The sequence below is a fragment of the Panthera pardus genome, unplaced genomic scaffold (genome assembly GCF_024362965.1).
Source record: "Panthera pardus isolate Hobbes unplaced genomic scaffold, ASM2436296v1 HiC_scaffold_13, whole genome shotgun sequence".
NCBI lineage: Eukaryota > Metazoa > Chordata > Mammalia > Carnivora > Felidae > Panthera > Panthera pardus.
Window position 1 is genome coordinate 40196837 of NW_026526688.1, and position 27997 is coordinate 40224833.

The following is a 27997-nucleotide window of genomic DNA, read 5'->3' on the forward strand; positions in this document are numbered from 1 at the left end:
ATCTATACAATATGTATTCCTTTGCTTAATTATTTTAAATGCATACCCTAACATCAAATAAATTACCTTGCTTCTGTTCGCAGTTCACAGCACAGCCTAAGATGAGTTGAAGCATCCTTCCAAGCTCTGCGGCATCAGAATGTTCCCCAATGAGGTTCACATCAGGAAGGGTAAAGTCATTAATTTGCTGTCCTAAAATCTGAATAGAGACAAAAGGATTAGAACTGCATTTACATTTATATGTCCAAATAAAAATATTTGATACAAATTAGCTCATCAGCACCAGAAACTCATTGCTAAGGGCAGAGCTATTAGGTCAATTTCACTTTCAATTTCTATTTTTACCTCCTATAAGCTAAATTATAATGATCTTGATTTAGAAATTTAGTCCCAATCTGGTATATGGTATGAACACTGAGAAAAGAAACTGAATACTTTGATTCCTTCACCAGCTCCCAAAAGAAAAATTCTCTGAAGTTCAAAGCAGAGCCAGAGAGGTTCTGAACAAGGGAGCACCAGAAGGAGCAGAGATTAAATATAGATTCATGCCTATATTTAATATCATTTAACTCCAAAATGCTGATAGCCAAATACCTGTATCAGGAAGGAAACAGAGGATTCCTTTATGGGGAAACTGGTCCCAAATGAAATGAAATATATGCAGACAAACGGGTAGGTTCCTATCTAATAACCCTACAGTGAATAAAGAAAATCCTAGAAGCACACAAGCAGGATGAATAAGGCACTAGTGTTACAGGTGAGCAGGGCAAGGAGCACAGTACCTGGTGGCTCACGGTAAGAGCTATGAATTTGATTCTCAATAGGAAACCATGAAAAACTTTTGAGAAGAATGACATAATCAAATTTTCATTTTTAAAAATCATTTTGGTTTTAGAGTGAAGAATAAGAACAGACTGTAGAGGGGCAAGAGTGAAATCAGGGTTACCAGTCAGACTACTCTAGAAATACAAGCAAGAGCTAATGATGGCATGGTATAAAGTAGTGGCAGTAAAGAAGGAAAAAGCTTTATTTTGGAGATTTAGGTCTTATGACAATATTTTAAAAAAGGAAGGACTATAGGATGACTTGTAGGTTTTGGACCACTTACTGAGTTGTGAAGATAAATGATACAAGTATAGATGTAGGTATAAATGAAGGTAAGTTCATGGGGTAAAAACAGTTAAGAAAGTAACATGGGCATCTATGCTTTGTTGTGTTCATTTGATTATCTGTGATCATGAAATTTAAAGTAAAACTAGTTCCACTGCCTGATTTTTAATACCTTGACTGTTCTGATGCAGACTCAGAGGATAAACTGAGTTAATCTAGGGATGGAGGTTTGCCACGGAATAAAACTAATGTAAGCAAGGGAGTTGGTTATAATGCCTGGATTCTAAACTACCTTCATAAGAGAAGAGGAGAGAGTTCATATATGGCAGAAAGTAAAGTATAACATTAATAATCATCTACACACTATCCACGTTACAGTGAAAAAGAGCCTCTATTTAGTAACCACCTAACAGATAGTTGTTTGAACCAACATCTAAAACAATGGAAGATAAGCTGCTTTTTAATTTTGAGGTAAATTTTCCTTTACTCGAAACCACTGCAAAATATTGTAAAATTAAATTTCCTATAGTAATACTTCTAAGCAGAGTGAGAAAAAAGTTCCTACCTCATGATTGTAATCCAGGATTCCTTTTAAAATTTTCTTTAAATTGCTTATCTGTTCAGAGAGAGATAAAACAACTGGGTAAAAGTCAAGCATAGATCAAAATATAATTTAACATAAAAAATTTCTGAACCAACTAATCATTCTAGTTAATCATAAATATAAAAAATAAAACTCAACAGCATATGTGAATTCCATAATCACCAAAAAAGGACTATCAGTGGCTTAATTTATGTGATCTCAAGAGATTATAATAAAAAAATTAAGTTTCCAATCATGTTAAATTTTCAATGTTATGATCACACTGACAGAAACTGGAAGGTAATTGAACAAGATTAACAGTAAGACTTAACAGATTTTCTGCAAGTAAAGAAAAAAATGTGCCATCCTTACTGAAAACATCCTCTAGTACTGTCTTCCCTAGAAAAATGGAGTTGCATCTCACATAGAGGTTAAATTCTAAAATTAGAGCATTAAGCGAAAATTACAGTCAAAATCAGGTTTGGAAATGTCTCCAAATTTTCTTCACTGTCAGAAAAGACTGCTGATTGTTTTGTTTCTTTTTAAGGACTGCTGATTGTTCAGTTGAGCACCAAAGTAAATACTGAGGAGCCATATGGTTAAAAACATACTATGTTGAAATGCTAGTACAACACTCGGCACTGCAAGATACTTGTGGTACAAGAAGCATCCTCTAGAAGCAAGAGAGGGTGAGGGACCAACATGTTTCCTATCACTCAGCCACTCTAAAGTAAGGGTTCACTGGCTTATATGTTATCTGAGTGAAATGACAGGCACGATAACCTGCACTATTTTAAGCTGTTATTTTTTCCTTTTTTTTTTTTTTTTGACCCATCTCATTCGGTTGATACTGTGTTAAGTTAAATGTGTATACGACAGGATTCTGTTGACCCTAACTGTCCCTACCCAACAGTAGTAGCTGAAGATGTCCTAGGACAGAAGTACACAGTAGGACAGAAGTCACAGTAGAACCTGTGACTATCAAGTAACAGACACTCAATCATGGCAGTGCAATCCATTGCAATCAGACGTATTTATTTCTAAGGGAGAATATAAACTGAAAACTTATTTAAAAAAAGCTCATAAAGAAAACGAATATGTTCATATTTCTAGAAAGATTTGGGGACATGGCAAATATACAATATACTTTATTTCCTTTATTTTAGAATGTTTGGGTTTTTTTTTTCATATTTTAACATTTAAAATTAACATGTCTTAAAAATCAATGTGTTCATTTAAAATGATAGTTGAGGGACGCCTGGGTGACTCAATTGGTTAAGTGTCCAACTCTTGATTTCGGCTCAGGTCTCTCAGGTCATGATTTCACTGGTTCATGAGATCGAGTCCCATGTCGGGCTCTGCACTGAGTGTGGGGCCTGCTGGAATTCTCTCTCTCTGCTGCTCCCCTACTTGTTCTCTCTCTCTTTCAAAATAAATAAGCATTTAAAAAATAATAATAAAATGGTAGTTGATTTCCTATTAATCCCAGTTCTGAATATTAAGAATATGATAAAGTTTTTCCCCTTCTCTATATTACTGTCTCTGCCACACTAATGATACTAAAGATGAAGACAGGATGTATGTTTATGTGTGTGTTCTGTGCATGCAAGTTGGGTAAAGAACTCCCTCTTTGGTCGAGATAGCAAGCAAACACAAAATGATTCGTAGCATTTTTTTTTTTTCAATATATGAAATTTATTGTCAAATTGTTTTCCATACAACACCCAGTGCTCATCCCAAAAGGTGCCCTCCTCAATACCCATCACCCACCCTCCCCTCCCTCCCACCCCCCATCAACCCTCAGTTTGTTCTCAGTTTTTAAGAGTCTCTTATGCTTTGGCTCTCTCCCACTCTAACCTCTTTTTTTTTTTTTCCTTCCCCTCCCCCATGGGTTTCTGTTAAGTTTCTCAGCATCCACATAAGAGTGAAACCATATGGTTATCTGTCTTTCTCTGTATGGCTTATTTCACTTAGCATCACACTCTCCAGTTCCATCCACGTTGCTACAAAGGGCCATATTTCGTTCTTTCTCATTGCCATGTAGTACTCCATTGTGTATATAAACCACAATTTCTTTATCCATTCATCAGTTGATGGACATTTAGGCTCTTTCCATAATTTGGCTATTGTTGAGAGTGCTGCTATAAACATTGGGGTACAAGTGCCCCTATGCATCAGTACTCCTGTATCCCTTGGGTAAATTCCTAGCAGTGCTATTGCTGGGTCATAGGGTAGGTCTATTTTTAATTTTCTGAGGAACCTCCACACTGCTTTCCAGAGTGGCTGCACCAATTTGCATTTCCATCAACAGTGCAAGAGGGTTCCCGTTTCTCCACATCCTCTCCAGCATCTCTAGTCTCCTGATTTGTTCATTTTGGCCACTCTGACTGGCGTGAGGTGATATCTGAGTGTGGTTTTGATTTGTATTTCCCTGATGAGGAGCGACGTTGAGTATCTTTTCATGTGCCTGTTGGCCATCCGCATGTCTTCTTTAGATAAGTGTCTATTCATGTTTTCTCGTAGCATTATTTTAAACATCCACAATTGTTTTATACATGTTACACCATATAAAAGTAATCATTTAATTGCCTCTTATTCAAAGATTATTTAGAAATTAAAACAGTGGCTTAAACAGTGTTCATTCACTCTAGCTTAGTTTAAAAAAGGGAATTAAATGTTGGCAGACTCAATATTTAAGCAATCAGTGAATACTGTTCATCAAATATGTGTTTTATGAAAGAAATAAAAAGGGGACGCCTGGGTGGCGCAGTCGGTTAAGCGTCCAACTTCAGCTCAGGTCATGATCTTTCGGTTCTTGAGTTCGAGCCCCACATCGGGCTCTGTGCTGACAGCTCAGAAGCCTGCTTCGGATTCTGTGTCTCCTTCTCTCTCTGCCCCTCCCCCATTCACGCCCTGTCTCACTCTGTCTCTCAAAAATGAATGTTTAAAAAAAAAAAAAAAAAAAAAAGAACTAAAATGACAAACTAAGTTTAACATATCTTAAGTCCAGGGGCTTCACATGCTTACTCATTTGCATTTCTGAGTCTCTACCTATCTATATCAAAGAGAAATGGGCAGCATCGTGGAGACTTGCAGAGATAAAACAACTCTGTGTCTTCATTGTGATTATGGGAAACCACGTATCGATAGAGCTACACAGAACTGTACACAAAAACACGAAAAAACATAGATAAATCTGGTGAAAGATGAATAAACTGGATTGCATCAATGTCAGTTCCTTAGTTTTGATATTGTATTATAGTTATGCAAGATGTAACCACTGGGGAAACTGGGTGAAAGGTACACAGAACTTCTCCACATTTTGTTTTGCATCCCCTGTGACTCTAGAATTATTTCAAAATATAAAGTTAAAAAAATAATTTAGTGGGTTGCAACTAATGTTTTTTAAAATCAAAACATCAGTGCACAGATTAAGGGAACTATATCTGCACATACATTTAGTTGACAGTAGGCTGCAATGTAAACTGTATTTCTTACTGTGGGTTCTGGTCAAAGAAGCTTGAGAAATAATGGAACTTAAGGCTACTAGGATAAAAATGAAAATATTTCATTCTGTGAGTGCTCTGGACTCAGTTAACTATAATCAGTATTTTCTCATTATTAGTAACAACACCACCGGCAACTAACATTACATGTGCACTATCCTAAGTACGTTATATATACCAACTCATTTATTTCTGTGAGGTAGATCCTTTTACTATCCTCATTTTACAAATAGGGAATCTGAGGTACAGAACAGTTAGGAGGACTTCCCCAGACAGTAAATGTAAAGTTATGATATGAATACAGGCACTATGGCTCTAGAGTCCATGCCATTAGTCATGGTGCTTTACTAACTCACACTATGTATCTTTGTGAGCAACCTCAGGTTACCTCCAATCTTTAATTCTGGATTATTTCACTACAGGCTGTCTAGGTTTCTAAAGCTCACTGGACACATCAGATAAAATTCCAACAAACATTACACACATACTACTAAAAGACCATTTAACAGATGGAAAAATAAAAAGAAAATACCTTTAGCCTCCAATTATCTCCTACTTCGGTTTTGATTCTGTTCAGCCAATTTTCATCAAAATATGCAGGATCTCTGCAAATCAGAAAAAGCTAGCATATTAAGATCATGCAGCTATCAAGCTTAAAAAAAAAATGAAATCTATCCTTTAACTGCAACATAAAAATGTATTTACCACATACCAAGCAATTAAAGAACTCAGTCTGGAGACTGGATGCAATTTTCGCAGATTTCTCTAAAATCAACCTATTACCAGAGCATCATAAAATATGCATGTATATATACATATATGTATACACACATATATATATACATACATACACACACACATATTTATATATACATCATATATAACGTATATTACGTATATATACATACATTTCCCCCAAAAAAACAAACTAGAAAAATGGGCACCTGGGTGGCTCAGGCAGTTAAGAATCCAACTTCAGCTCAGGTCATAATCTCACATTCATGGGTTCGAGCCCCATGTCGGGCTGTGTTGACAGAAGGGAGCCTGCTTCAAATTCTGTCTCCTTCTCTCTCTGCCCCTCCCCCACTCACGCTCACACTCACTCTCTCTCTGTTGGTAAACATTAAATTGGGATGCCTGGGTGGCTCATTCAGTGAAGCATCTGACTTCGGCTCAGGTCATGATCTCATGGTCCATGAGTTTGAGCCCTGCATCGGGGTCTGTGCTGACAGCTCGGAGCCTGGAGCCTACTTCAGATTCTGTGTCTCCCTCTCTCTCTGCCTCTCCTCCACTCACTCTCTGTCTCTCAAAAAATGCATAAACGTTAAAAAAAATTAAAGGTAAACATTAAAAAAATAAAAGTTGTAACATACAGTTGATATATTTATTTTATTTTTTTAACTAAAAAATAAAATTACTTATTTTGAGAGAGGCAGAGACAGAGAATCCTAAGCCACCTCCACACTCAAAGCGTGGAACTTGATCCCAACAAACCGTGAGATTATGACCTGAGCCGAAATCAAGAGTCAGACACTCAACCGAGTCACCCAGGTGCCCCTACGGTTGATACATTAAAAAAAAAATTTTTTTTAATGTTTATTTATTTTTGACAGAGAGAGAGAGACAGAGAGAGAGAGAGAGAGAGAGCAAGTGAGCATGAGTGGGGGAGGGGCAGAGAGGGAGGGAGACACAGAATCTGAAGCACGCTCCAGGCTCTGAGCTGTCAGCACAGAGCCTGACGTGGGGCTCAAACCCACGAACTGTGAGATCATGACCTGAGCCAAAGTTGGGCGCTCAACCAACTGAGCCACCCAGGTGCCCCTACAGTTGATACATTTAAAAAAAAAAATTATAGAGGAATATGCTAACTTGGAATTAACATAATGTTTAGACACAATAATATCTAAAAAGTCAAAATCAATGACACAATTTTAAACAGACAAAAGAAATATATCAAGAAAAAAGTTAACATTAGCCTTTTAGTTAATATTTCAATGACCTCCATCACTTAATATTTTGAAGGTCACCAATAAATAATAAATGCTATTAAAATTTCAATTCCTTCAAACAGTATAGATTGAGAACCACTTTCTCAATGTAATACTAAGCATTAGACATGTTGGACATATGTGGACATGTGTCATGTGGACATATTTAAAACACCTGTGAATATACCTATACTTATTTTTCTTAGGAAAATCTCTCAAACTATGATAAATAGTAGAAAAAAAATTTTTTTTTACCCTAGTATGATCCTCATTTTAAGGTTTTTGAAACTAATGCTCTATGACATTATTTGTTCAAGACCAGAGACTGAATACCTATGTTTATCCTGCTTTAGCAAATGCTAAGTCCAAAGATCTTTCCATAACACCACAGCTGTCTCCATTTACCCAAAAAACATAATGGCAATGAAAGAAATATGTTAGAGAAAAAAAAAAAATCTACATTTCAACTTATATTGTCACTCAAACTGGAAGTACAATCTGTGCTAAATTTTGTTGATATATTTACATGAAGTCACATGCTATTTATAATTTTTAATGTTACTATTAAGAAAGAAAAATATATTTATTTAGTTATAAAATTTATGAAAAAAGTTACAACTAAGTTACCTCTGTATAAATCTATTATTTTTTTATTTTCAAATTTTTATTTATTTTTTATAATTAATGATTGTTTTAAAGCTTGTATCAAAGTGAACATTAACTTTGTACCTACTTTTAAAAACAGCTTGAGTTAGAATTCATATACCATACAACTCATCCATTTAAAGTATACAATGCAATGGGTTTTAGTACATTCACAGAATTGTACAACCTAACCACAATCTTATGTCAGGACATTTCCATCTTCTCAAAAAGAAATCCTTAGCTACCTGTAACTCCCCATTTCCCTCTCTCTCTCTCTCCAGTCCCTGGGAATTACTCCTCACCCTTGTGTCTTTTTGGGTTTGCCTATTCTGGACATCTCATATAAATGAAATCATACACTGTGTGGTCTTTTGTGTCTGGCTTCTTTCATTTAGTATGGTTTTAGGATTCATTCATATCGCAGTATGTATCACCACTTCATTCCTTTTTATGGCTCAACAATATCCCATTTATGGATAAAATACATTTTGGTAATCTATGCATCAGTCATTGTACATTTGGGTTGTCTCTACTTTTTAGCTATTATGAATAATGATGCTCTGAATGTACTAGTTCTGTGTGGACATGTTTCATGTGGGTAAATGCCTAGGAGTAGAATTGCAGGGTCCCGTAATAATTCGATGTTTAACATTTGAAGCAAGGTCAAACTGTTGCTTCAAACATTTGAAGCAAGGTCAAGCTGCAGCACTTTACATTCTCACCAGCAATGCATGTTGGTTCCAATTTCTCCACAGCCTTGCCAACACTTGTTATTTTCTGTCCTTTTAATTATAGCATCCTAGTGGATGTGAAGTGGTAGGTCACTGTGGTTTTGATTTGCATTTCCTTAATGACTAATCATGTTGAGCACTGGCCGTTTGTATATTCTCTCTGGGGAAAAATCTATTCAGTCTTTGCCTATTGGGTTGTCTTTGGGGCACCTGGGTGGCTCAGTCGGTTGAGCATCCAATTTTTGCTCACATCAAGGCTCACTACCGTCAGCCTGTCAACGCAGAGCCCGCTTCAGACGCTCTGACCCCCTCTCTCAGCCCATCCCTCTCTCTCTCTCAATAAATAAATTTTTAAAAATGTATAAGATAAATAAAATAAAATAAAATTTGGGTTCACTTTTTATTATTGAGTTCTAAGAGCTGCTTTTGGGGTTTTGTTTTTGTTTTTAAGTATTCAAGATAAAAGCCCCTTTTCGGTCATAAAATGTGTAAATAATTTCTCACATTCCGTGAGTTGTCCTTTCACTTTCTAAGAGTCTTTTAGCTCTTATACTTAAGTCTATGACCCATTGTGTATGGTGTAAGGGAGTAGTCTAAATGCATTCTTCAGCATGTGGATAGTCATATACCCCTTTTATTTTTAAGCTTCATCTTCTTTAGAATTCAACAAAAGAATAATAAAAATGAAGAGAAACTAATTTGAGCAAGCTTATACCAAAAAAAGGAAACTTACTGGAAGACCACTGAGGTATGTTACGGTACTGAAAAATAACTGGGCCTCACACAGTACTGGAATAAGGATCTGGAAAGCTGTTAGGAATCCAGACAGTACTCTCCTTTCATCTTTGTTTCTGTCCATCTATACCGTTTCTCTCTGCAGACCAACTTTTTTCTGTTTCTCCACATACAATGCTGAAGATAACTGCAGACATGTTCCAAGTCTTCACCACTTCAGTTCAAGCAAATAGTTTAAAGACCAGCCATCATTCAGTCCCAATTCTAAATTCCCAGATCGTTTCAAATAATTCAGCTAGAGTCTCTTTTTCATCCCTAATCCGATTTATATGTCACCAAAAGGATTGAGGGCTGCAAGTAGGACACACACAACTTTAAGGGGAAGAATGACCACATCTGGCAGGATAAGAGTGAGTTTTCAGAGAAAGTGATTGCGAAAAATGGGCAGACCACCCCCAAAAATGTCCTTGTCCCTTAAAACCTCTTGTAAAAATAGATAAGGCAGGGCGCCTGGGTGGCTTAGTCAGTTAACCATCCAACTTCAGCTGAGGTCATGATCTCGCAGTTCATGAATTAAAGCCCTGCATGCTCACTGCTATCATTGCGGAGCCCACTTTGGATACACTGTACCCTCTCTTTCTGCTCCTCCCTTGCTCACGCCCATGTGCACTCTCCCCCCTCAAAAAATTAACATTAAAAAAAAAACAGATAATGCAAAGAAAAGCAACAATTGAGTTCTAAAATACCAAAGTATTATAAAAATACAGAAATTAGAAAATATTCAATATTTTTTGATACTTGAATAATCTAAAGAGCATAATCATTGCCAATCAAATGTTAGTCTTCCCAACCAAAAAAAGACTCATAAGGAAGACAATCTGAGTTTGGTGCTATTTGGCTGATGATTAGTCAAAGCCAAAGACGCTGAATTTACTGAGTGGCAATTTAGGGTCACACTGCTTACAAATACACTTCACCAGCAAGCTCATAAACTTGTAGAAAAGAATGCTTTAAAATGTGTAAGAAGGGGTGCTTGGCTGTTTCAGTTAGTAGAGCACATGACTCTTGACATTGGGGTCATGAGTTTGAGCCTTGTGTTGGGGGGTATAGTTTACATAAACAATTAACTTTAAAAATGTGTAAGAAAATTATATACTCTAAGAACTCCTGGGATACTTAATTTGCAATTTAGAACAATACTTATTGTAACTAAAAGAATATCTGAATAAAATACTGCAAATCAAACACTATGATACAGTTTGCTTATTCCTTAAAAGATTATGTCTAAGTTAGGAAGGGAAAACACAAAACCACTGCTAAGGACTAGTAAACATACCAGTCATTGAATCAGGTACTTTACATTCGCAATGACATTGCAAGGAAGGTATTATTATCCCTCTTACCATTGAAGAATATCATACTCAGAAATTAAATAATTTCCACAAGTTCTATCAGATAATTAAGCAGCAAAGTTGACAGAATAATTTTTGTTAAAAATTATATCAGCAGAGGGGCACCTGGGTGGCTCAGTCAATTGAGCGTCTGTCTCTTGACTTCAGCTCAGGTTGTGATATCATGGTTCATGAGTGCGAGCCCTACATTGGGCTATGCGCTGCTGACAGTGCAGAGCCTGCTTGGAATTCTCTCTCTGCCCCTCCTCTGCTCTCTCTCTTTCTCTAAATCAATCAATCAATCAATCAATCTTAAGTCAGCAGAGCTCAACACAAAACTGGTTCCAGCAAACAACACTAAAGGTCCTGTGTCTAATTATCTCCTTCATGCATGCTCAATAAACTAGATCACAAAGAGAAAGACCAATATTGTTCATGGCACTCTATGTTGTTCATTAAGGGTAGGTATTTGTTCCCACTCCTTCCCCATACCTCATTTCTAACACATAGCAAGTTCTCAATAAATATTGTGGACTAAAATATGGGGTGCTTACGTGGCTCAGTTGGTTGAATGTCCAACTTTGGCTCAGGTCACGATCTCGCAGTTTGTGGGTTTGAACCACACATCAGGCTCTGTGCTGACAGCTCAGAGCCTGGAGCCTACTTTGGATTCTGTGTCTCCCTCTCTCTCTCTGTTCTTCCCCTGCTCGCACTCTTTGTCTCTCTCTCGAAAACAAATAAACATAAAAAAACTTTTTTTAAATATCTGTGGACTAAAATACATTGGGGGGGGTGGCGCCTGGGTGGCTCACTTGGTTAAGAGTCTGACTCTTGATTTCAGTTCAGGTCATGGACTCATGGTTATGGGATTAAGCCCCGTGTTGGGTTTTGCACTGACAGCATGGAGCCTGCTTGGGATTCTCTCTCCCCCTCACTCTCTCTGTCCCTCACCTGCTCATACATGAATGCCCTCTATCTCTCTCTCAAAATAAATGAATAGACAATTAAAAAAAATAAATAAAATAAATGTGGAAAGTGAACTTTTAAGCTATCCATAAGCCTCCAATCTACTACTTGCACAGAACATAGCAAGAACCGTAGTCCAGTCTTCTTATATCCAATGTGACTTTTCCGAGTAATAAATATTGACTCAATATGCAGGCATCTAGCCATAACTGTTTCTGTAAGTAGCTTACAATTTCAGCAATGCTTTCTAAATACCCCTTAATTAATGCTCTCAGGTTATGATCAAACAATATAAATGTACTTTTCTCCAAGTTCTTAATAGATCATAGTTCTGCACAGACATGTAAACAACAACGGATAATCTTACTGGAGCATTCTTCATGAGTAAGAAGCTATCTTTAGCTTCTTACTATGTCCTGTCTCTTGCTAAGAAAAACAAAAAAACAAGAACCTATGAAACGTACAAAACCATTTCCTTAGATTTTTCCAGTAGCACATCTATTTGACTTTAACTTATGTACCAGTCATAGCTTCTTAAGCTAAAAAATAAAAAAAGAGACAGAGAAATAAAAAAAAAGAAAAAAGCTCATTGACTTTAATACTTAATAAAATTCCAGAAATATATTATCTGCCTGCAGTTAATTGCCTTAACAAAAATAAACATATTAAATTTCATTTGTACTGCTAAATTACTTAAGCACCATAATATTCTTACTGAACTCAGCCAAATCGAGACAGGTCCAAAACCAACACTATGATTCTCTCTTACTATGGCATTTTTATTAGCAAACCTTAGTACTTTTTTAGATATGTTGATTCTTAGGTCTATTTTCCTATGTTTTAATTACCCAAAACAATCACTTTGGTCCCCTGACGTTAAATGTCTATTCAAGAGTTAGCTATAGTAATTAAATTTCACATCTATAGTAACAATAAAATTATAGGGAATTATGCTTAGCCCCTACTGTATCAAAATAAGCAAGGCGCATAAGGGATAGGCTCTGAGCCAAGGACCAACAACTCAGGGCTCTTTGAAAAGTATCCATTTAAGAGGCTTGTGACCATTGTGCACAGCTTGACCTTCATTTTATCTCTTTTGGTCTCCTATTTTCCCCTCTTTCTAAAACTCTGAAAACTAGAACTAAAGGCACTCAGAGGCACAACTTACTACTTCTGATTTTACTCTTTCAATCAATATGTGGTTGTGGTATAATAAAAAATATATTTGGTCTTCATCCCTGGTTCTTGGCACTGAGTTCCTAAAACCCTTAAAATGTCCTCAGAAGGAGTGTGTCCTTTGTAATTTATAATGAGCACTTTCTGACCATAACTGAGTTTATGCTAATGAGGTAATTCATCATGGACCCCTAGACAGCTTCAGGATGGAGGCTCGTTCCAAAGGAACAAAACACATAGAGGGTTGGAACTTTCAGCCCCACTTTGACCTCCAGGAAGGGACTGGAGATTGAGTTCATAATTTCAATCATACCTATGGAGTGAAACCCCAAATAAAACCCCTAAAGAACTGGGTTCAGGGAGTTTCTAAGTTGGTGAACACATCAGTGTGCTGGGAGGGTAGTATGCCTGGAAAGGGCATGCAAGCTCTGCGCTGCCCCAGTTCCATACCTTGCCCTATACATCTCTTTCGTTTGGCTATTCTTGGATTTTATCCTTCATGATAAGATTGTAATCATAAATATAAAGCTTTCCTGAGTTTTGTGTCATTCTTGAAAATTACTGAAAGGGATGGCAGTGGAGGGGAGTTCACAGGAACTCCTGAATTTGTAGTTGGCCAGGAAAAAGTGTGGATGCACTGAAGACCCCATGTCCCCCTGGCATCTGAAGTGGGGGCAGTTTTATGGGACTGAGGCCTTAACTTGTGGGGTCTGTGCTAACTCAGAAGTTAGCATCAGAACTGAAATGCAGGACATCCAGCTGTTATCAGGGAAATTGTTGATGGAAAATGACAGAGTGGTGGTAAACTCTTCTTGGATACAAAAGATAAAAGCTGCTTTAATTTCAAAGCCAAAATTTCTAAGTCCATATTCATTCATTCAATAAATATTTCCAAAATACTTACTATGGAGCAGGATAAGAGGATTAGACTGTAAGGGCGCTGATGATATTAAACAGGTAGTCAAGGCAGGATATATTGAAAAACCAGCAAATATTGGTGAAGGCTGGAAGGTGGTAAGAAGAGTGTTGTGTGGATATCTGATTTATGAGAGATCATGTAAAAGTCCTAAGGCAGGAGTTGCCTGATGTGCATAAGGATGAGCAAGGGAACTGATGTGGGAAAGAACATGAGTAAACAAGGCATCAGAATGGTAACAAGTCGTCCAGATCACTTAGGATATACTATTATGAGTGCATTGGCTTTTACCCTGAGTGAAACGGGGTGCCAATGAGAATTCTAAGCTAACTAAAAAAATCACTCTGGTAGCTGGGTTCACATTAGACTGTGGGCAGCCAAGTGTAGAACACCCCAGTCAGGAATTATTAACATGATAAAGGGAAGAGATAATGGTGGTCAATGTGGTAGCAGTAAAGGTAATAATTTTTAATATAAAACTTCTCCAAACATTCAGAGAAGGAAAATATCATGGTGAACAACCATATGTCAATCATAGAGATTTAACATTCTCCCATATTTGCTCCATATTTGATTTGACATTTTACTCCTAAAAACTCCACTATACGTCTCTAATCAGTAAGGCACTTTCTTATAGTTCTGATATACACCTAATATACAACACTCTCCAAATACCACCCAATATTCAACCTATTTTCAAATTTCCTACGTTATCCTTAAAACGTCTGCTATAGTTGATTTGTTCAAATGAGATTCAAGAAAAATCATGCACTGCATTTGTGTTTTTAAAATTGTGGAAAGAACACTTAACATGAGATCTACCCTCACAACAAAATTTTAAGTGCACAATACTGTTAAGTATAGGCACGATGTTGTACAGCAGAACCCTAGAACTTACTCATCTTGTATAACTGAAACTTTATACTTACTGAACAGCAAGTATATTTACTTGCCACTTGCCCCAACTGCTAGCTCCTGGCAACTGTCATTCTAATGTCTGTTTCCATGCATTTGATGATTTTAGATACCTCATATAAGTGAAGTCTTGCACTATTTGTCCTGTGATTGGCTTATTTCACTAAGCATAAATGTCTTCCAGGTTCATCCACGTTGTTGCATATGGCAGCATTTCCAAGAACCATGCAATGCATTTGGTTAGTGTCTCTGTCTCACCTCTTCAGGCTCTTTAATTTAAAACAGTCTACCTCCTTCCTTTTTTTTCATGACACTGATTTACTGAGGAGACTAGGTCAATTGCCCTGGGAAATATCTTACTTTCTGGATTTGCCTAATTGTTTCCTCATGATTTAACTTGTTTCTCTAGCCTCTAGCTAAAGGCTAGATTTAGATATATTTTATAGATATATTTTAAAAGTACAGTTATCAGGATTCTTGATAGGTTGGATGTGGGATGGGGAGAAAAAGAAAGTTTTACGGTTTGAGCAACTGGAAGGCAAGAAACGCCAAGTGAAATGAAATTTTTGGCTGAGTGACTTTTGGGTAGCAAATAGGGAATTTAGTTTTATATATAACTTTGAGATATCTTTTAGACTCAAATGGAGACATTGAGTAGAAAATGAGCTAAGTCTAGAAGTTAAAGGAAAGATTGATGCTGGATACACAAACTTGAGAGTCATTAAGACATGGATGACATTTAAATCCATGAGACTAAAAGAAACCATCAAGGAAGTGAACACAGAAAGTAGAGGAGCAAGGTCTGAGTTCTTATTGCACTCCAGTGTGAGGAAGTAGGATAGAAGAGGAAAAATGAGTAGAGGAAATGCAGATCATCTGGTGAGACAGGAGAAAAACCCTGAAGGTTGGGGCGCATGGGTGGCTCAGCCAGTTGAGTGACTCTCTTTCTCTCTCAAAAATGAATAAACATTAAAACGAACAAACAAAACTCCAGAGGGTAACAAGGAGGTAAGTACTTTGAATGCTGCTGCCAGGTCCAGATACGGATTGAAAATGGGCCATGAGAATCAGCAATGTGTAGATAATTGGTGGTCCTAAAAAGTGCCATTTTATTAAAAAGAATTTTTTAACGTTTATTTATTTTTGAGAGACAGAGAAACAGAGCATGAGCCAGGGCGGGGCAGAGAGAAAGGGAGACACAGAATCTGAAGTAGGTTCTAGGCTCTAAGCTGTCAGCACAGAACCCGATGCAGGGCTCGAACATGAACTGCGAGATCATGACCTGAGCTGAAGTTGGACACTTAACTGATTGAGCCACGCAGGCGCCCCTAAAAAGTGAAATTTTAATAAAATGATTGGGGAAAAAAAAAATCCCTGCCTGAAAAGTGCATTTAAGAGAGCAGAAATAAAGGAATCTGACTGAGATGGTTGGATACAGACTATGCTTTAAAGAAGTTTTTGCTACACAAGGAGAAATTGATTGACAGAGGTGAGATCATGAGAAGTATTTTTAAAGAGAAAAGAAGTAACAGTGTGCTTACATGCTAATAGATACGAGCCAGCAGAGAAGGGAAAAGTGATGATGTAGGAAAGAGAGGCAAACTGCTTAAGTGATGATCTTGAGTAGGCGAGAGGCAATAGGGTGCAAAATACAAAGTATAGGTACTGACTTTAAGATAGAACCCTTCCCTATCAACCCCACAGCTCATGTGTAGACAACAGGTTGCAAGGCAAAGTCAAACTGATGCTGGTGGGTGGGTTCACGTCGTCATGGGATTCCACGGAAATTCTTTCATATTTGTTTCAACTTCCTGAGAAGTAGGATGTATCCTACCTTGTTAAGGGGATCAGATGAGAGAGAAGGGGATACTGGAGGTTTGAAGAGAGAAAAGTGTGAGACAGTCATCTGGAAGGCTGGGGGAATGGGAAGACTAGGGAAACACAGTACAACTGTGGGATTCCATTAAGGTAACACTTGCAATTTTGTGGTGAGAAATTTAAAATGAGATCCATCAGCATGTTTGCTTTTTTTTTTCAGCTGGGTTCAGCTGCATAGGTAAGAAGTAAAACTGGTGGGACGGTAGATTTAACCAGAGTTGTGGTTTTGCCAAACAAATTATGAGGAGGGCAGCAAAGCTAAAAGTATACACAAGGGAGTGATTATGATTGACCATGCAATTTCAGCTAAATAAGAGGAACGAAAAAGAGATGAAGGTGGACAATGTTGAGATCCCACTGGCAGAAGAAAATCAAAGAATTATTGGACACTTGATACCAGAGGAAGTGAGGTGGAAAGACAGGAAACAATAATCAGACAGTGGTAATGAGAAAACTGAGATTATGGAGAGATTACACATTATCACTAATTATAAGGTACAGGGTATGACCATGGGGATGAGTGGCTGAAATCTAGCAGAAGACAAGATCAATGGAGAAGAGTTCAAGAAACTGGTAGGCAAGGATATCCAAATCACCAAGAATTTAGATAAGAGTAGTATTGAAAAGAGCCAATAGTGTGCCAGGATCCAAAACTGTTGAGAAACAAGAAGAAATGATAGCAACAATGAAGGGTAGTGGATGATATCATAAGATTCAAAACTAGGGTTTTAGGGAAGATGAAGGAGAACGGTCTGGAACAGCACTGAGGAGCACCGCCTCTGGGCTAAGTGTACTTCTAAAGCCTGTGGGAGTAAAAATAGCCATCACTTGAGAAGCCTGCACAAGTAGCATTAGGGGAGAACCAGATTTCTTTCAGAGCCAAAGCTGATGAGGAAAAGTGCTGATTGTTCTTTGGCACACATACTGCAGGTTAACCAAGAATCACAGGCTTAACAGCACAATTTAAATCCTGTGCTCTCTGAAGTGGGTTGAAAATAGAAAATTCATTTAACAGTCACAGTTCCCTCAAGACTTAAGGGAAAAAATAGGTTTTCGTTTTGAACACCTTAATGTTTCTGGTGACTGATCTATTAGTAAAAAATATTTAAACAAGTAAGAATTTAATCATCTATGGATGATGTCTGGTCATTAGGCAAATCAACATAATCAAAAGTCCTGAAAATATGGGAAAGGGATCTTTTTAATAAATAGCGCAAAAAAGAAAAAAAAGAATCCTCTATACAAAAAATAACTCAAAATGCATCATAGACCTGAATATAAGCACTGAAACTATAAAACTTCTAAAGGAAAATGTAGAAGAAAATCTTAAGTGACCTTGGCTTTGCTAAACATTTCTTAATAGAATAAACAAAAACAAAAGACAAAAAACAGGGCATCTGGCTGGCTCAGTAAGTGGAGTATACAACTCTTGATCTTCAGGGTTGTGGGTTCTGGCGCCATACTGGGTATAGATATTACTTAAAAACAAAACCTTTAAAAACATAAAAAAAAAACATGAAAGAAAAATAAATTAGATTTTATCAAAATTGAAAACTTTTGCCTCTCAAAGACACTATTAGGAAAACGAAAAGGGAAGCCACAAATTGGGAGAAAATATTTTAAAATATATATCTGAAAAAGGACTTGTATTTAGAATATAAAGAACTCTAAATTCAGTAATACAAACAATCTAAATAAACAACAGGCAAAAGATTACGGGAAACCATTCACCAAAAAAAGATAGACAGATGGCCTGAAATGATGCTCGACATCATTTAGTGATTATAGAAATTACTTAAAAATAAAATCTTAAAAAACACCCCACAAAACACTGACCTTACAAGTGATGGTGAAACTGTGGTGCAATAGGAACATTCATACACTGCTTGTGGGACCACAAATGGCACATCCACTTTGGAAACACTTTGGCAGTTTCTTAAATATTAAACACACACTTAGTTAGAGAGGGAGCCAAACCATAAGAGACTCTTAAAAACTGAGAATAAACTGAGGGTTGATGGGGGGGTAGGAGGGAGGGGAAAGTGGGTGATGGGCACTGAGGAGGGCACCTGGTGGGATGAGCACTGGGTGTTGTATGGAAACCAATTTGACAATAAATTTCATGTAAAAAAATATATATTAAACACACACTTAACCATATGTTCCAGCCATTCCACTCTTAGGCGGGATTTTACTTGAGGGAAATGAAAGCATATTTCCATACAAAGATTTGTACACTAATGTTCAGAGCTGCTTTATTTGTAACAGTCCTAAACTAAAATAACCCACATGTTCATCAGCAGATGAATGGATGAACAGATCATGGTATATCCATACAATGAAATATGTATGAACTATTACAGGCAATAATATGAATGAATTTTAAAATAATTATATTGCATGAAAGCCATACCTTCTCCCTCAAATAAGAGAATATATTGTGTGAGTCCACGTATATAAATTTCTAGAAATTGCTAATTAATCTATAGTGACGGAAAGCAAACCAGTGGTTGCCTAGAGATGGGAGAGGGGTGGAAAAAGGAGGGACTGAAAAACTTTTTGAGTGATTGACACATTCATTATCTTGACTGTGGTGATAGTTTCACAGGTATCTACTTAGGTGAAAATTTAACAAATGCTATACTTTAAAAATGTACAATTTACTATATGTCAATTTCATCTCATTGAAGCTGCAGAAAAGGGGAGGGAAGTACTAGAAAGAAATGAGCTATCAAGTCACAGGGAGAAATCTTAAAGGCAATATTGCTACGTGAAAGAAGCCAATCTGAAAAGACAACATATGATTATGATTCCAATTACCTGACACTCTGGAACAGGCAAAACTATGGAGACAGTAAAAAAGATCAGGGGTTGCTGGGAGTCTGTCTAGGGGGAAGGAGGGATTACTAGGTGCAGCAAAAGGGATTTTTAGGACAGTAAAACTCCTCTGTATCTACACGTATCTACAGTGAACTTTAATGTAAATTAGGGACTCTAGGGGTGCCTGGGTGGCTCAATTGGTTAAGCAACCAACTCCTGATATTGGCTCAGGTCATGATCTCACGGTGGTGAGATCAAGCCCTGCATCGGGGCTCTGTGCTGACAGCTTAGAGCCTGCTTGGGATTCTCTCTCTCCCTTATCTCTCTGCCCCTCCCTTGCTCACACTATAAATTTATAAAAGAAATTAAGAAACTTAAAATAAATTTGGGGGCACCTGGGTGGCTCAGTCAGCCAACTTCAGCTCAGGTCATGATCTCATGGTCCATGAATTTGAGCCCCACATCAGGCTCTGTGCTGACAGCTCAGAGCCTGGAGCCTGCTTTGGATTCTGTCTCCCTCTCTCTTCTGCCCTTCCCCAGCTCACAGTCTGTCTCTCTGTGTCTCAAAAATAAACATTAAAAAAAATTTTTTTTAATAAAAAAATAGAAAATAAATAAATTAGGGACTTTGGGTGATAATGATGTGTCAGCACAGGATCATCAATTGCAACACATGTAGCACTCTGGTATGGGATGCTGATAGTGGGGGAAGCTCTGTGTATAGTGGGGCAAGAAGTATGTGGGAATTTGCCATACTTTTCTCTCAATCTGTAAAAACTTTTTTTAAAGTAGTAAAATATACATAAAATTTGTCACGTAAACTATTTAAAGTGTGTGGTTCAGTGGTATCAAATGCACTCACACTGTTGTGCAACCATCACTAACATCCATCCCCAGAACTTTTTCATCATCCCATTTGGAAACTCTTTTCCACTCAATTTTGCTGTTAAACCAAAACTTTTCTTAAAAAAATGTGTCTTTTAAAGAGGGGGGACATGAACCTATATGGACAAAAAAAGAGAAAGAAGACAACAGCAACAAAATTTTAGAAGCTGGAAAGCAGATAATAGGAAATGATTTAAAAGACTAAAGAGAAAAAAAAATTACAGTGACAAGAAACATACTTACATCCATTTATATTTGCTAAAATTTCTACTTAAACTACAGAAAGATACAGTTTTTCACTTACCAGCTCAGATAAAATGAAAAGATTTGCAATTTGCAATGCAACTCTCTGCCTGGCACCCACCTTTTTGGCTTTCCTCATACCTCTCTGGCACTTCTGCTGTTTGAGGTTCCAACCAAGAATTAAATGTCAAAGTTCTTCAAGGCTCAGGCTACACATATTTTCTTCTTATGCTGTACTATTCCCCAAGTGACTTAATCCACAATAATGTCTTCAATAATAGATAGCCAAATTGATTCTGGACTTCTACCCTCTCAATCTATATGATCTATTGCGAACTTGGCATCTTCTCTTACGTCTCAACACCAAAGTCAGTGTCCCCCAAACTAAACTCATGATACATCCAGCACTCCTCCATAGCAGATCACCCTTCAATGTTCCCACATCAGTCATTTGCACCTTCTTCTATGTATTTGCTTAAGTTAGAAACTTAAAAGTCAATTTTGATACCTCCCATATCAATCATCAACATTTGGCTTTCTCTACTATTTTGAGTTCACCCACTTGTCTTCATCTCCTTCACTACCTTCTATTTTTTTTTTTTTTAATGTTTATTTATTTTTGAGACAGAGAGAGACAGAGCATGAACGGGGGAGGGTCAGAGAGAGGGAGCCACAGAATCTGAAACAGGCTCCAGGCTCTGAGCTGTCAGCACAGAGCCCGACACGGGGCTCGAACTCACGGACCGCGAGATCATAACCTGAGCCGAAGTCGGCCACTTAACCGACTGAGCCACCCAGGTGCCCCTCCTTCACTACCTTCTAATCCAAAGTACCATAATCTCCCTTCTGACTTACTACAAATTTCTTTCCAATTGATCATCCCTCATCATTATGGCCTCTTCTAATTTATTTTACACCTGCAGAATATTTTCAAGATGTAAACCTGACTAGAATTCAAATAAAACCTTAAAAAAAAAAAAAAAGAGGGCCATCTGGGTGGCTCAGTTGGTTAAGCGTCCAACTTTGGTTCAGGTCATAATCTTGAGGTTCGTGGTTTCAAGCCCCACATTGGGCTCTGGGCAGACAGCTCAGAGCCTAGAGCCTGCTTCAGATTCTATGTCTCCCTCTCTCTCTGCTGCTCCCCCACTCATTCTTTCTCTCTCTCCCTTGTTCTCACTCTCTCTCAAAAATAAACATTAAAAAAGAAAGAAAGAAAGAGAGGAGCTCCTGGGTAGTTCAGTCAGTTGAGTGTCCGACTCTTGATTTCAGCTCAGGTCATGATCACAGGATTGTGGGATTGAGCCCTGCATTAGTCTCCATGCTGAGCCTGATTCTCTCTCTGTGTCCCTCTCCCCTTCTTGCATGCACACACCCTCTCTAAAAAAAAAACAAATTAAAATAAATAAATAAAATTTTAAAAAAGAAAGAAAACCGGTGCAGCCACTCTTGAACAACAACACGGAGATTCCTCAAAAAGTTAAAAATAGAACACCCTGGGGTGCCTGGGTGGCTCAGCTGGTTGATACTCTGACTTCAGCTTAGGTCATGATCTCGTGGTTCGTGAGTTCTAGCCCCACGTTGGGCTCTGTGCTGGCAGCTCAGAGCCTGGAGCCTGCTTCGGATTCTGTGTCTCTCTCTTTCTCTCTCTCTCTCTCTGCCCCCTCTCCTGCTCACATTCTCTCTTTCAAAAATGAATAAATGTTAAAAAAAAAAAAACACACCACCCTATGATCTAGCAATCACACTACTGCTGTTTACCCAAAGAATACAAAAATACTAATGCAAAGGGATACATGTACCCAATGTTTATAGCAGCATTATCTACAATAGCCCAGACTTGGAATATCCACTGAATGGATAAAGACAATATGGTGCACATTGAGATACACACACACACACACACACACACACACACACACACACACACAGTGGAATACTACTCAGCCACAAAAAATTATGAAATCTTATTATCTGCAACAATATGGATGGAACTGAAGTGTATTATGCCAAGAGAAATAAGCCAGAGAAAGACAACTACCACATGATTTCACTTATGTGTGGAATTTAAGAAACAAAACAAACCAGCAAAGGCACCAAAAAAAAAAAAAAAAAAAAAAAGAGAGAGAGAGAAAGGGAAAAAAAAAAGAGACTTAACTATAAAGAACAAACTGATGGCTACCAGAGGGGAGGAGTGAAATGGGTTAAATAGGTGATGGGGATTAAGGAGCGCAGTTGTGATGAGCACCAGATAATGTACAGAAGTACTGAATTACTATACTGTACACCTGAAACAAATGTAACACTACGTTAACTATAATTTTTTTTAAAAAGTTTTAAAAAATGTAAATCTGACTGTTAACCCTTCCCTGACCCCAAATCCCTCAATTGCTTTTCACAGCCCTTGGAATAGACATGAGGCCCTACGTGATCTGGCAACATCTATCCTTCCAATCTCATTTTGTAACATGCTCCCCTGTCTCTGCTTTAATCACTCAAACCCTCTCTCCGTGGTGGTGTTCATCATGCTCCATCAGCCTATGAGGCCTCAGTGTATGCTCTTCCACATGCTAAGAAATCTGTTACCAATCATATTGCAGATTTAATTTCTTTTTTTTTTTTTTTTTTTAATTTTTTTTAACGTTTATTTATTTTTGAGACAGAGAGAGACAGAGCATGAACAGGGGAGGGTCACAGAGAGAGGGAGACACAGAATCTGAAACAGGCTCCAGGCTCTGAGCTGTCAGCACAGAGCCCGACACGGGGCTCGAACCCACCAACAGATTTAATTTCTTTATTCAGGTAAATGTTTGCGTCTTCTTTGATTAAGTTAAATAAGCCTCTTTACAAACTTTCATAACATTGTGTATTTTTGCCCTGGAGCACTGGTTATAATAGCAATTTTGTTTTCATAGTTATTTAAACTCTGTTTTTCCTAAGGCTATAAACTCTCTGAAGGTACCTGCCCTGTGGGTTGTAGCTTACCCTTGTATCACCAGTGCTGGACACAAAGTAGCCATTCAATAAATACCACAGGGACAAGGAGGAACTGAACTTCCTTGAAATCATACATATTATACAGTTATTAAAAATAAATAACATGCAACAATATGAATGAATCTCAGCCATTATGTTGAGTGAAAGAAGTCAGACACAAGAGTACATACTGTATGATTCCATTTATAAGATGCCCAAGAACAGAGAAAACTAATTAGTGGTGTAGATGTCACAATCATAACTATTTGGGGGCAAGGGTTATTGATTAGGAAGGGTCATGAGGGAACCATCTGGGTGGTGGTTACTTAGATGTGTATACACACACAAATACATACAACATGTACATACACAAATTCATTTTTATTATGCTTTTCTGTGTATGTTATACCACAACAATAGGAAAAACAGAAGGCATTTTGTGGGAAAAAGGTAAAAAAAAAAAAAACCTAAGTACTGATGAAAAATATGCCTACAAGACTTTGGTAAATTAAAATACTGTATGTTATGATCTTGGTTTGGTAAAACAATATACACATACAGTCCTTCTGGTTTCTGCAGTGACAGAAATCGTACCCTAATTAACTTAAAAAATCCATTTAGTGACATATACTTGGAAAGCTTAGCTTCACTGAAACTCTCTAGACCATTCAACTTCTAAAACTTATTAGGGCATCACTCAGAGGTGACCATGAAAATCACAAACTCACTCTTCTCAGAGTGCTAAAACCAAGCCTGATCCGAGGTTTCAAATGAGCCTTCTCACACTCCATCAAGAAGTCTATGCGCCTATGTATCTGGAGAGATGTGTCACGTAGTTCTGGAAGAAAGTGACAGCAAGCTAGTTTTCAAGCATGAGTCCCCAGTACTAAAGGCACACTGATAGATTCTCTGAAATGCAGGCATCTGAACTGCTTTTCAGATGGGCAACTCTACATAGTCCACTGCAAAGTGAACAACAGCAAAAATTCATTTACTGATGATATTAATTCTTAACACAACTGCAGGAAATCCCATTTATTGATATGCAAATCTCTAATATCATGAGGCCTCAAAGTGCTCAGTGCTTCAAAGACAAAAGTATCTCCCTATGGGGAGCCTGGGTGGCTCAGTCAGTAGAGGTTTGGCTTCGGCACAGTTCAAGAGTTCAAGCACTGCTTGGGGCCCTGTGCTGACAGCTCAGAGCCTGGAGTCTGTTCAGATTCTGTGTTTCCCCCTCTTTCTGCCCCTCCCCTGCTCGCTCGTGTGCACTCTCTCACTCACTCTCTCTCAATAATAAAAATTTTTAAAAAAAGTATCTCTCTCAAATCACATCAAACCTAATGATTTTTTAAATTTACATGTTATGATTTATTTGAAAATTTCCCAGATCAAAAGTTGAAGATAGCCATACAACATCAGTTTTACAACTACTATGTTTTCAAGTACTTAGAAGGAAAGAATCAGGTATGTTTTGTATATCCCAAACAAGTATGTCCTTCATTCAGTCATTCAGTAGACATGAGTACCCATGATGCAAACTGAATCTTGAAAAACTTATATTTGTGACCTACATAGGGCATTTTCATATGATTCAACCAAAAACCAAACACTGTGCTAGGATACAACTGTGAACAAAACAAATTCCCTGCCTCTGTGTGGAGCTTACACTGTGTGTGAGTGTGTGTGTGTATGTGTGTGTCTGTGTGTACACGGATGTGGAGGACGCAGCATAAAACAAATGAATGCATGGTATATAAGATGGTGTTACATACTTCAAAGAACACAAAAGGTTAAAAGGAATGGTTGTCACTTATTTTATATGAGCGGTCAGAGAAGGCCTCACTGATAACATTTGAGCAAAATCCTTTAGAGGGATTAAGTCTCTAGATTCTGATACAATGAGAAAATCTCATCACTAACATGAAAATTTCTGCCAAGCTTATGCCGAAAAACACAAGAGCAAATAATTCTGCTAAAACTACTGCAGTGTTATAACAATTAAAGCCCTAATTGAACTTTCAGGCAGTCAATCTGTACCTAAACGAGTACATGCCATCAAAATTTTCACCGACAGTTCTTATTCTACATCCAACACACATTTCATATGAACCCTTTATTTTTTGTCCATATTTTCAATCTAATAAATATTCACATATAAGAACATACAAAAAGACAAAGCAATTTATTCTTACATTTTTTGAAGAACCTGGGCCATCACAACCCCATTCGTTAAATCTTCTACGGTCTGGCATGGTGCATCCACGTTAAATGTCTGGATCTGGGAAAAAAAAAAAAAAAAAGGGAGGGGTGGGGGAGTTGAGTTCGGTGGATTCCATGATTAACTACACAGAAGATTTCTTAGCTTATTTTTGTGATTATCTCACCTCGGGAGTAGGAGTAAGTTTTAAAAAGTGGAAGAGTTGGAAACATTTTCCTTTGTGGGAAATTTCCTGCAGGTTCTTACTGTAATTTTTTCCCTTGGGTAGGAAAGAAATTGTGCTGGGCACTTGGTGACTTCCCAGCATTCATTCTCATCACAGATAATCAATCTAAGCAAGTCCTGATATCTTCATCTCCTCTACCAGTGACAGACTCTGAGATTGACAGGGCAAAGACAATTTGAACCAAAGAGCTTACTTGAACTTTTGGGAAAGAAAAGCCAATCTCCTCTTTTTAAATTAAACTGAATTTAGTGGTTTTTTAATCTAATTATCTATTTTTTTAATCTATTAAATTAAATTAAGTAATCTCTACACCTAACATGGGGCTCGAACTTATAACCCCAAGATCAAGAGTCACATGCTTTACTGACTGAGCCAGTCAGGAACCCCAAAGCCAATCTCCTCTTGATGTGAACACATATGTTGACTCAATGGTCACAAGCAGTCATCTTGGCTCTTAATGGAATCCATTTTACGATGAGGCCAATGCAGTGTATGACAGAAGAAGGATACAAAGAACTAGGTCCCTGAGGCCAAAACTGAGCCACTGAATTAAAAACTGTTGAAGTCTCAAAGCATGACATAAATTTGTTTAAGCCTTGCCAAGTTGAGACTTCTTTTACTTAAAACCAAAATATCTTTATACAGATGTAGAAGTTACATTCACTGCAGGTTAAATATTCAATTAATTTTTATTTATTTATTTTTTTAAAGTTACATCCAAGTTAGCATATAGTGCAACAATGATTTCAGGAGTAGATTCCTTAATGCGCCTTACCCATTTAGCCCATCACCCCTCCCACAACCCCTACAGTAACCCTCTGTTTGTTCTCCATATTTAAGTCTCTTATGTTTTGTCCCCCTCAATTACTTTTGAATTTAAATGTATTCTGAATTAGGGGCACCTGGGTGGCTAAGTTGACTAAGTGACTATTGATTTCAGCTCAGGTCATGATCTCACAGTTGTGAGATCTCATTCCCTTGCTGGGCGTGGAGCCTGCTTGGGATTCTCTCTATCCCTCCCTCTCCCTCTCCCCCACACTTGTGTGCATGTGCGCAGGCGTGCTCTCTCTCTCAAAAAAATGTATTCTGAATTAGAACTTTGCAAAAAAACCCCCCAAAACTAACTTTGTACTAGTCAACACGTCAAGGCTGAGAAATAGTAGAAAGTATTTCCACGAGTAAGATAATACAGCCAAGCCAACAATGATTATACCCAATAGTGCAACCAAGACTTAAAAAAAAAAAAAAATCACTGAGAAAAGACAGAGGTAGGCCATGCTCTTGCAGTTTATAGGTTAGCAAAAACAAAGAGCAACACAAAGATTAGAAGTGAGAATGGGATGCAGTCTAGGAATGAAAAACGTTTGCTTACCATGGGATGGGGGGCAAGAATAGGAGGAAGAGATGGAACAAGGAAAAGAGTATAATGGTGAAAGATGGGGCTAAAGACGGAAGCATTATTGTACAAAACCTCGTAAGCCATGTTAGGACTTTATCCTAAGAACAATGGGGAGTAAGCAAAGGACCCCAAACAGGAAATGAGATTTGCACTGCATAAAAACCACACTGGCTGCAGTATGAAGGAAGGATTAGAGGGAAAGAGGCAGGCACAGAGACTTATTTTAGTAAGTTTACATTATTAACACCGATGAGATCAAACTAAGTAGTGACAATGGAAATACTGGGAATAACAGTTCTCCTCACACATTTTTATTTACTGGGTTACATTCTCAGAAGTGAAATTACTAGTCAAAGTGTATGTACATTTTAAGGTTTTTGATAAATATTGACAAACTGCCCTTAACAAATACTCTAGTAATTTAGTCTCTTGCTAACAGAAGATGAGTGTCTACTTCTTTGTACTGTATCATCTATCAAACCTTTAAAAAATAAAAAGGCTGACAAGTGCAGTCAGTAGCTTTTCCATATTCTCTATATAGGAGAGTCTTGTGGGCAGTGGTGGTTATGGTGACAAAAACTAAGGGAATTACCTTAAAGCATATGGCAAGTGTATTTTATCTAGGTATCCATTTGGGAGAAGCAGTGAAAAGTCATTCCCGGACACTAACCTCAAGTCCCAAAGTCATTCCCG

At 37.6% G+C, this 27997-nt stretch overlaps 1 protein-coding gene across 6 annotated transcripts in view; it reads right to left on the reverse strand.

Annotated features, from left to right (window-relative positions):
* The window catches only part of HOOK3 (hook microtubule tethering protein 3), a 116169-nt gene that overhangs the window by 81902 nt on the left and 6270 nt on the right, over window positions 1–27997 (reverse strand). For 2 of the 6 annotated variants that reach the window (XM_053901009.1, XM_053901012.1), the window contains exons 2-6: window positions 25654–25739; window positions 18377–18475; window positions 5732–5804; window positions 1676–1726; window positions 67–199 (exon numbers count right to left, since the gene is read on the reverse strand). In XM_053901009.1, coding sequence (XP_053756984.1) covers window positions 67–199; window positions 1676–1726; window positions 5732–5804; window positions 18377–18475; window positions 25654–25739 — 442 coding nt within the window. Of the gene's footprint in view, window positions 1–66; window positions 200–1675; window positions 1727–5731; window positions 5805–18376; window positions 18476–25653; window positions 25740–25845; window positions 26002–27997 lie in introns of those variants that run through there. The other 4 variants (XM_019440640.2, XM_053901013.1, XM_019440635.2 and 1 more) reach the window with 3 other exon arrangements.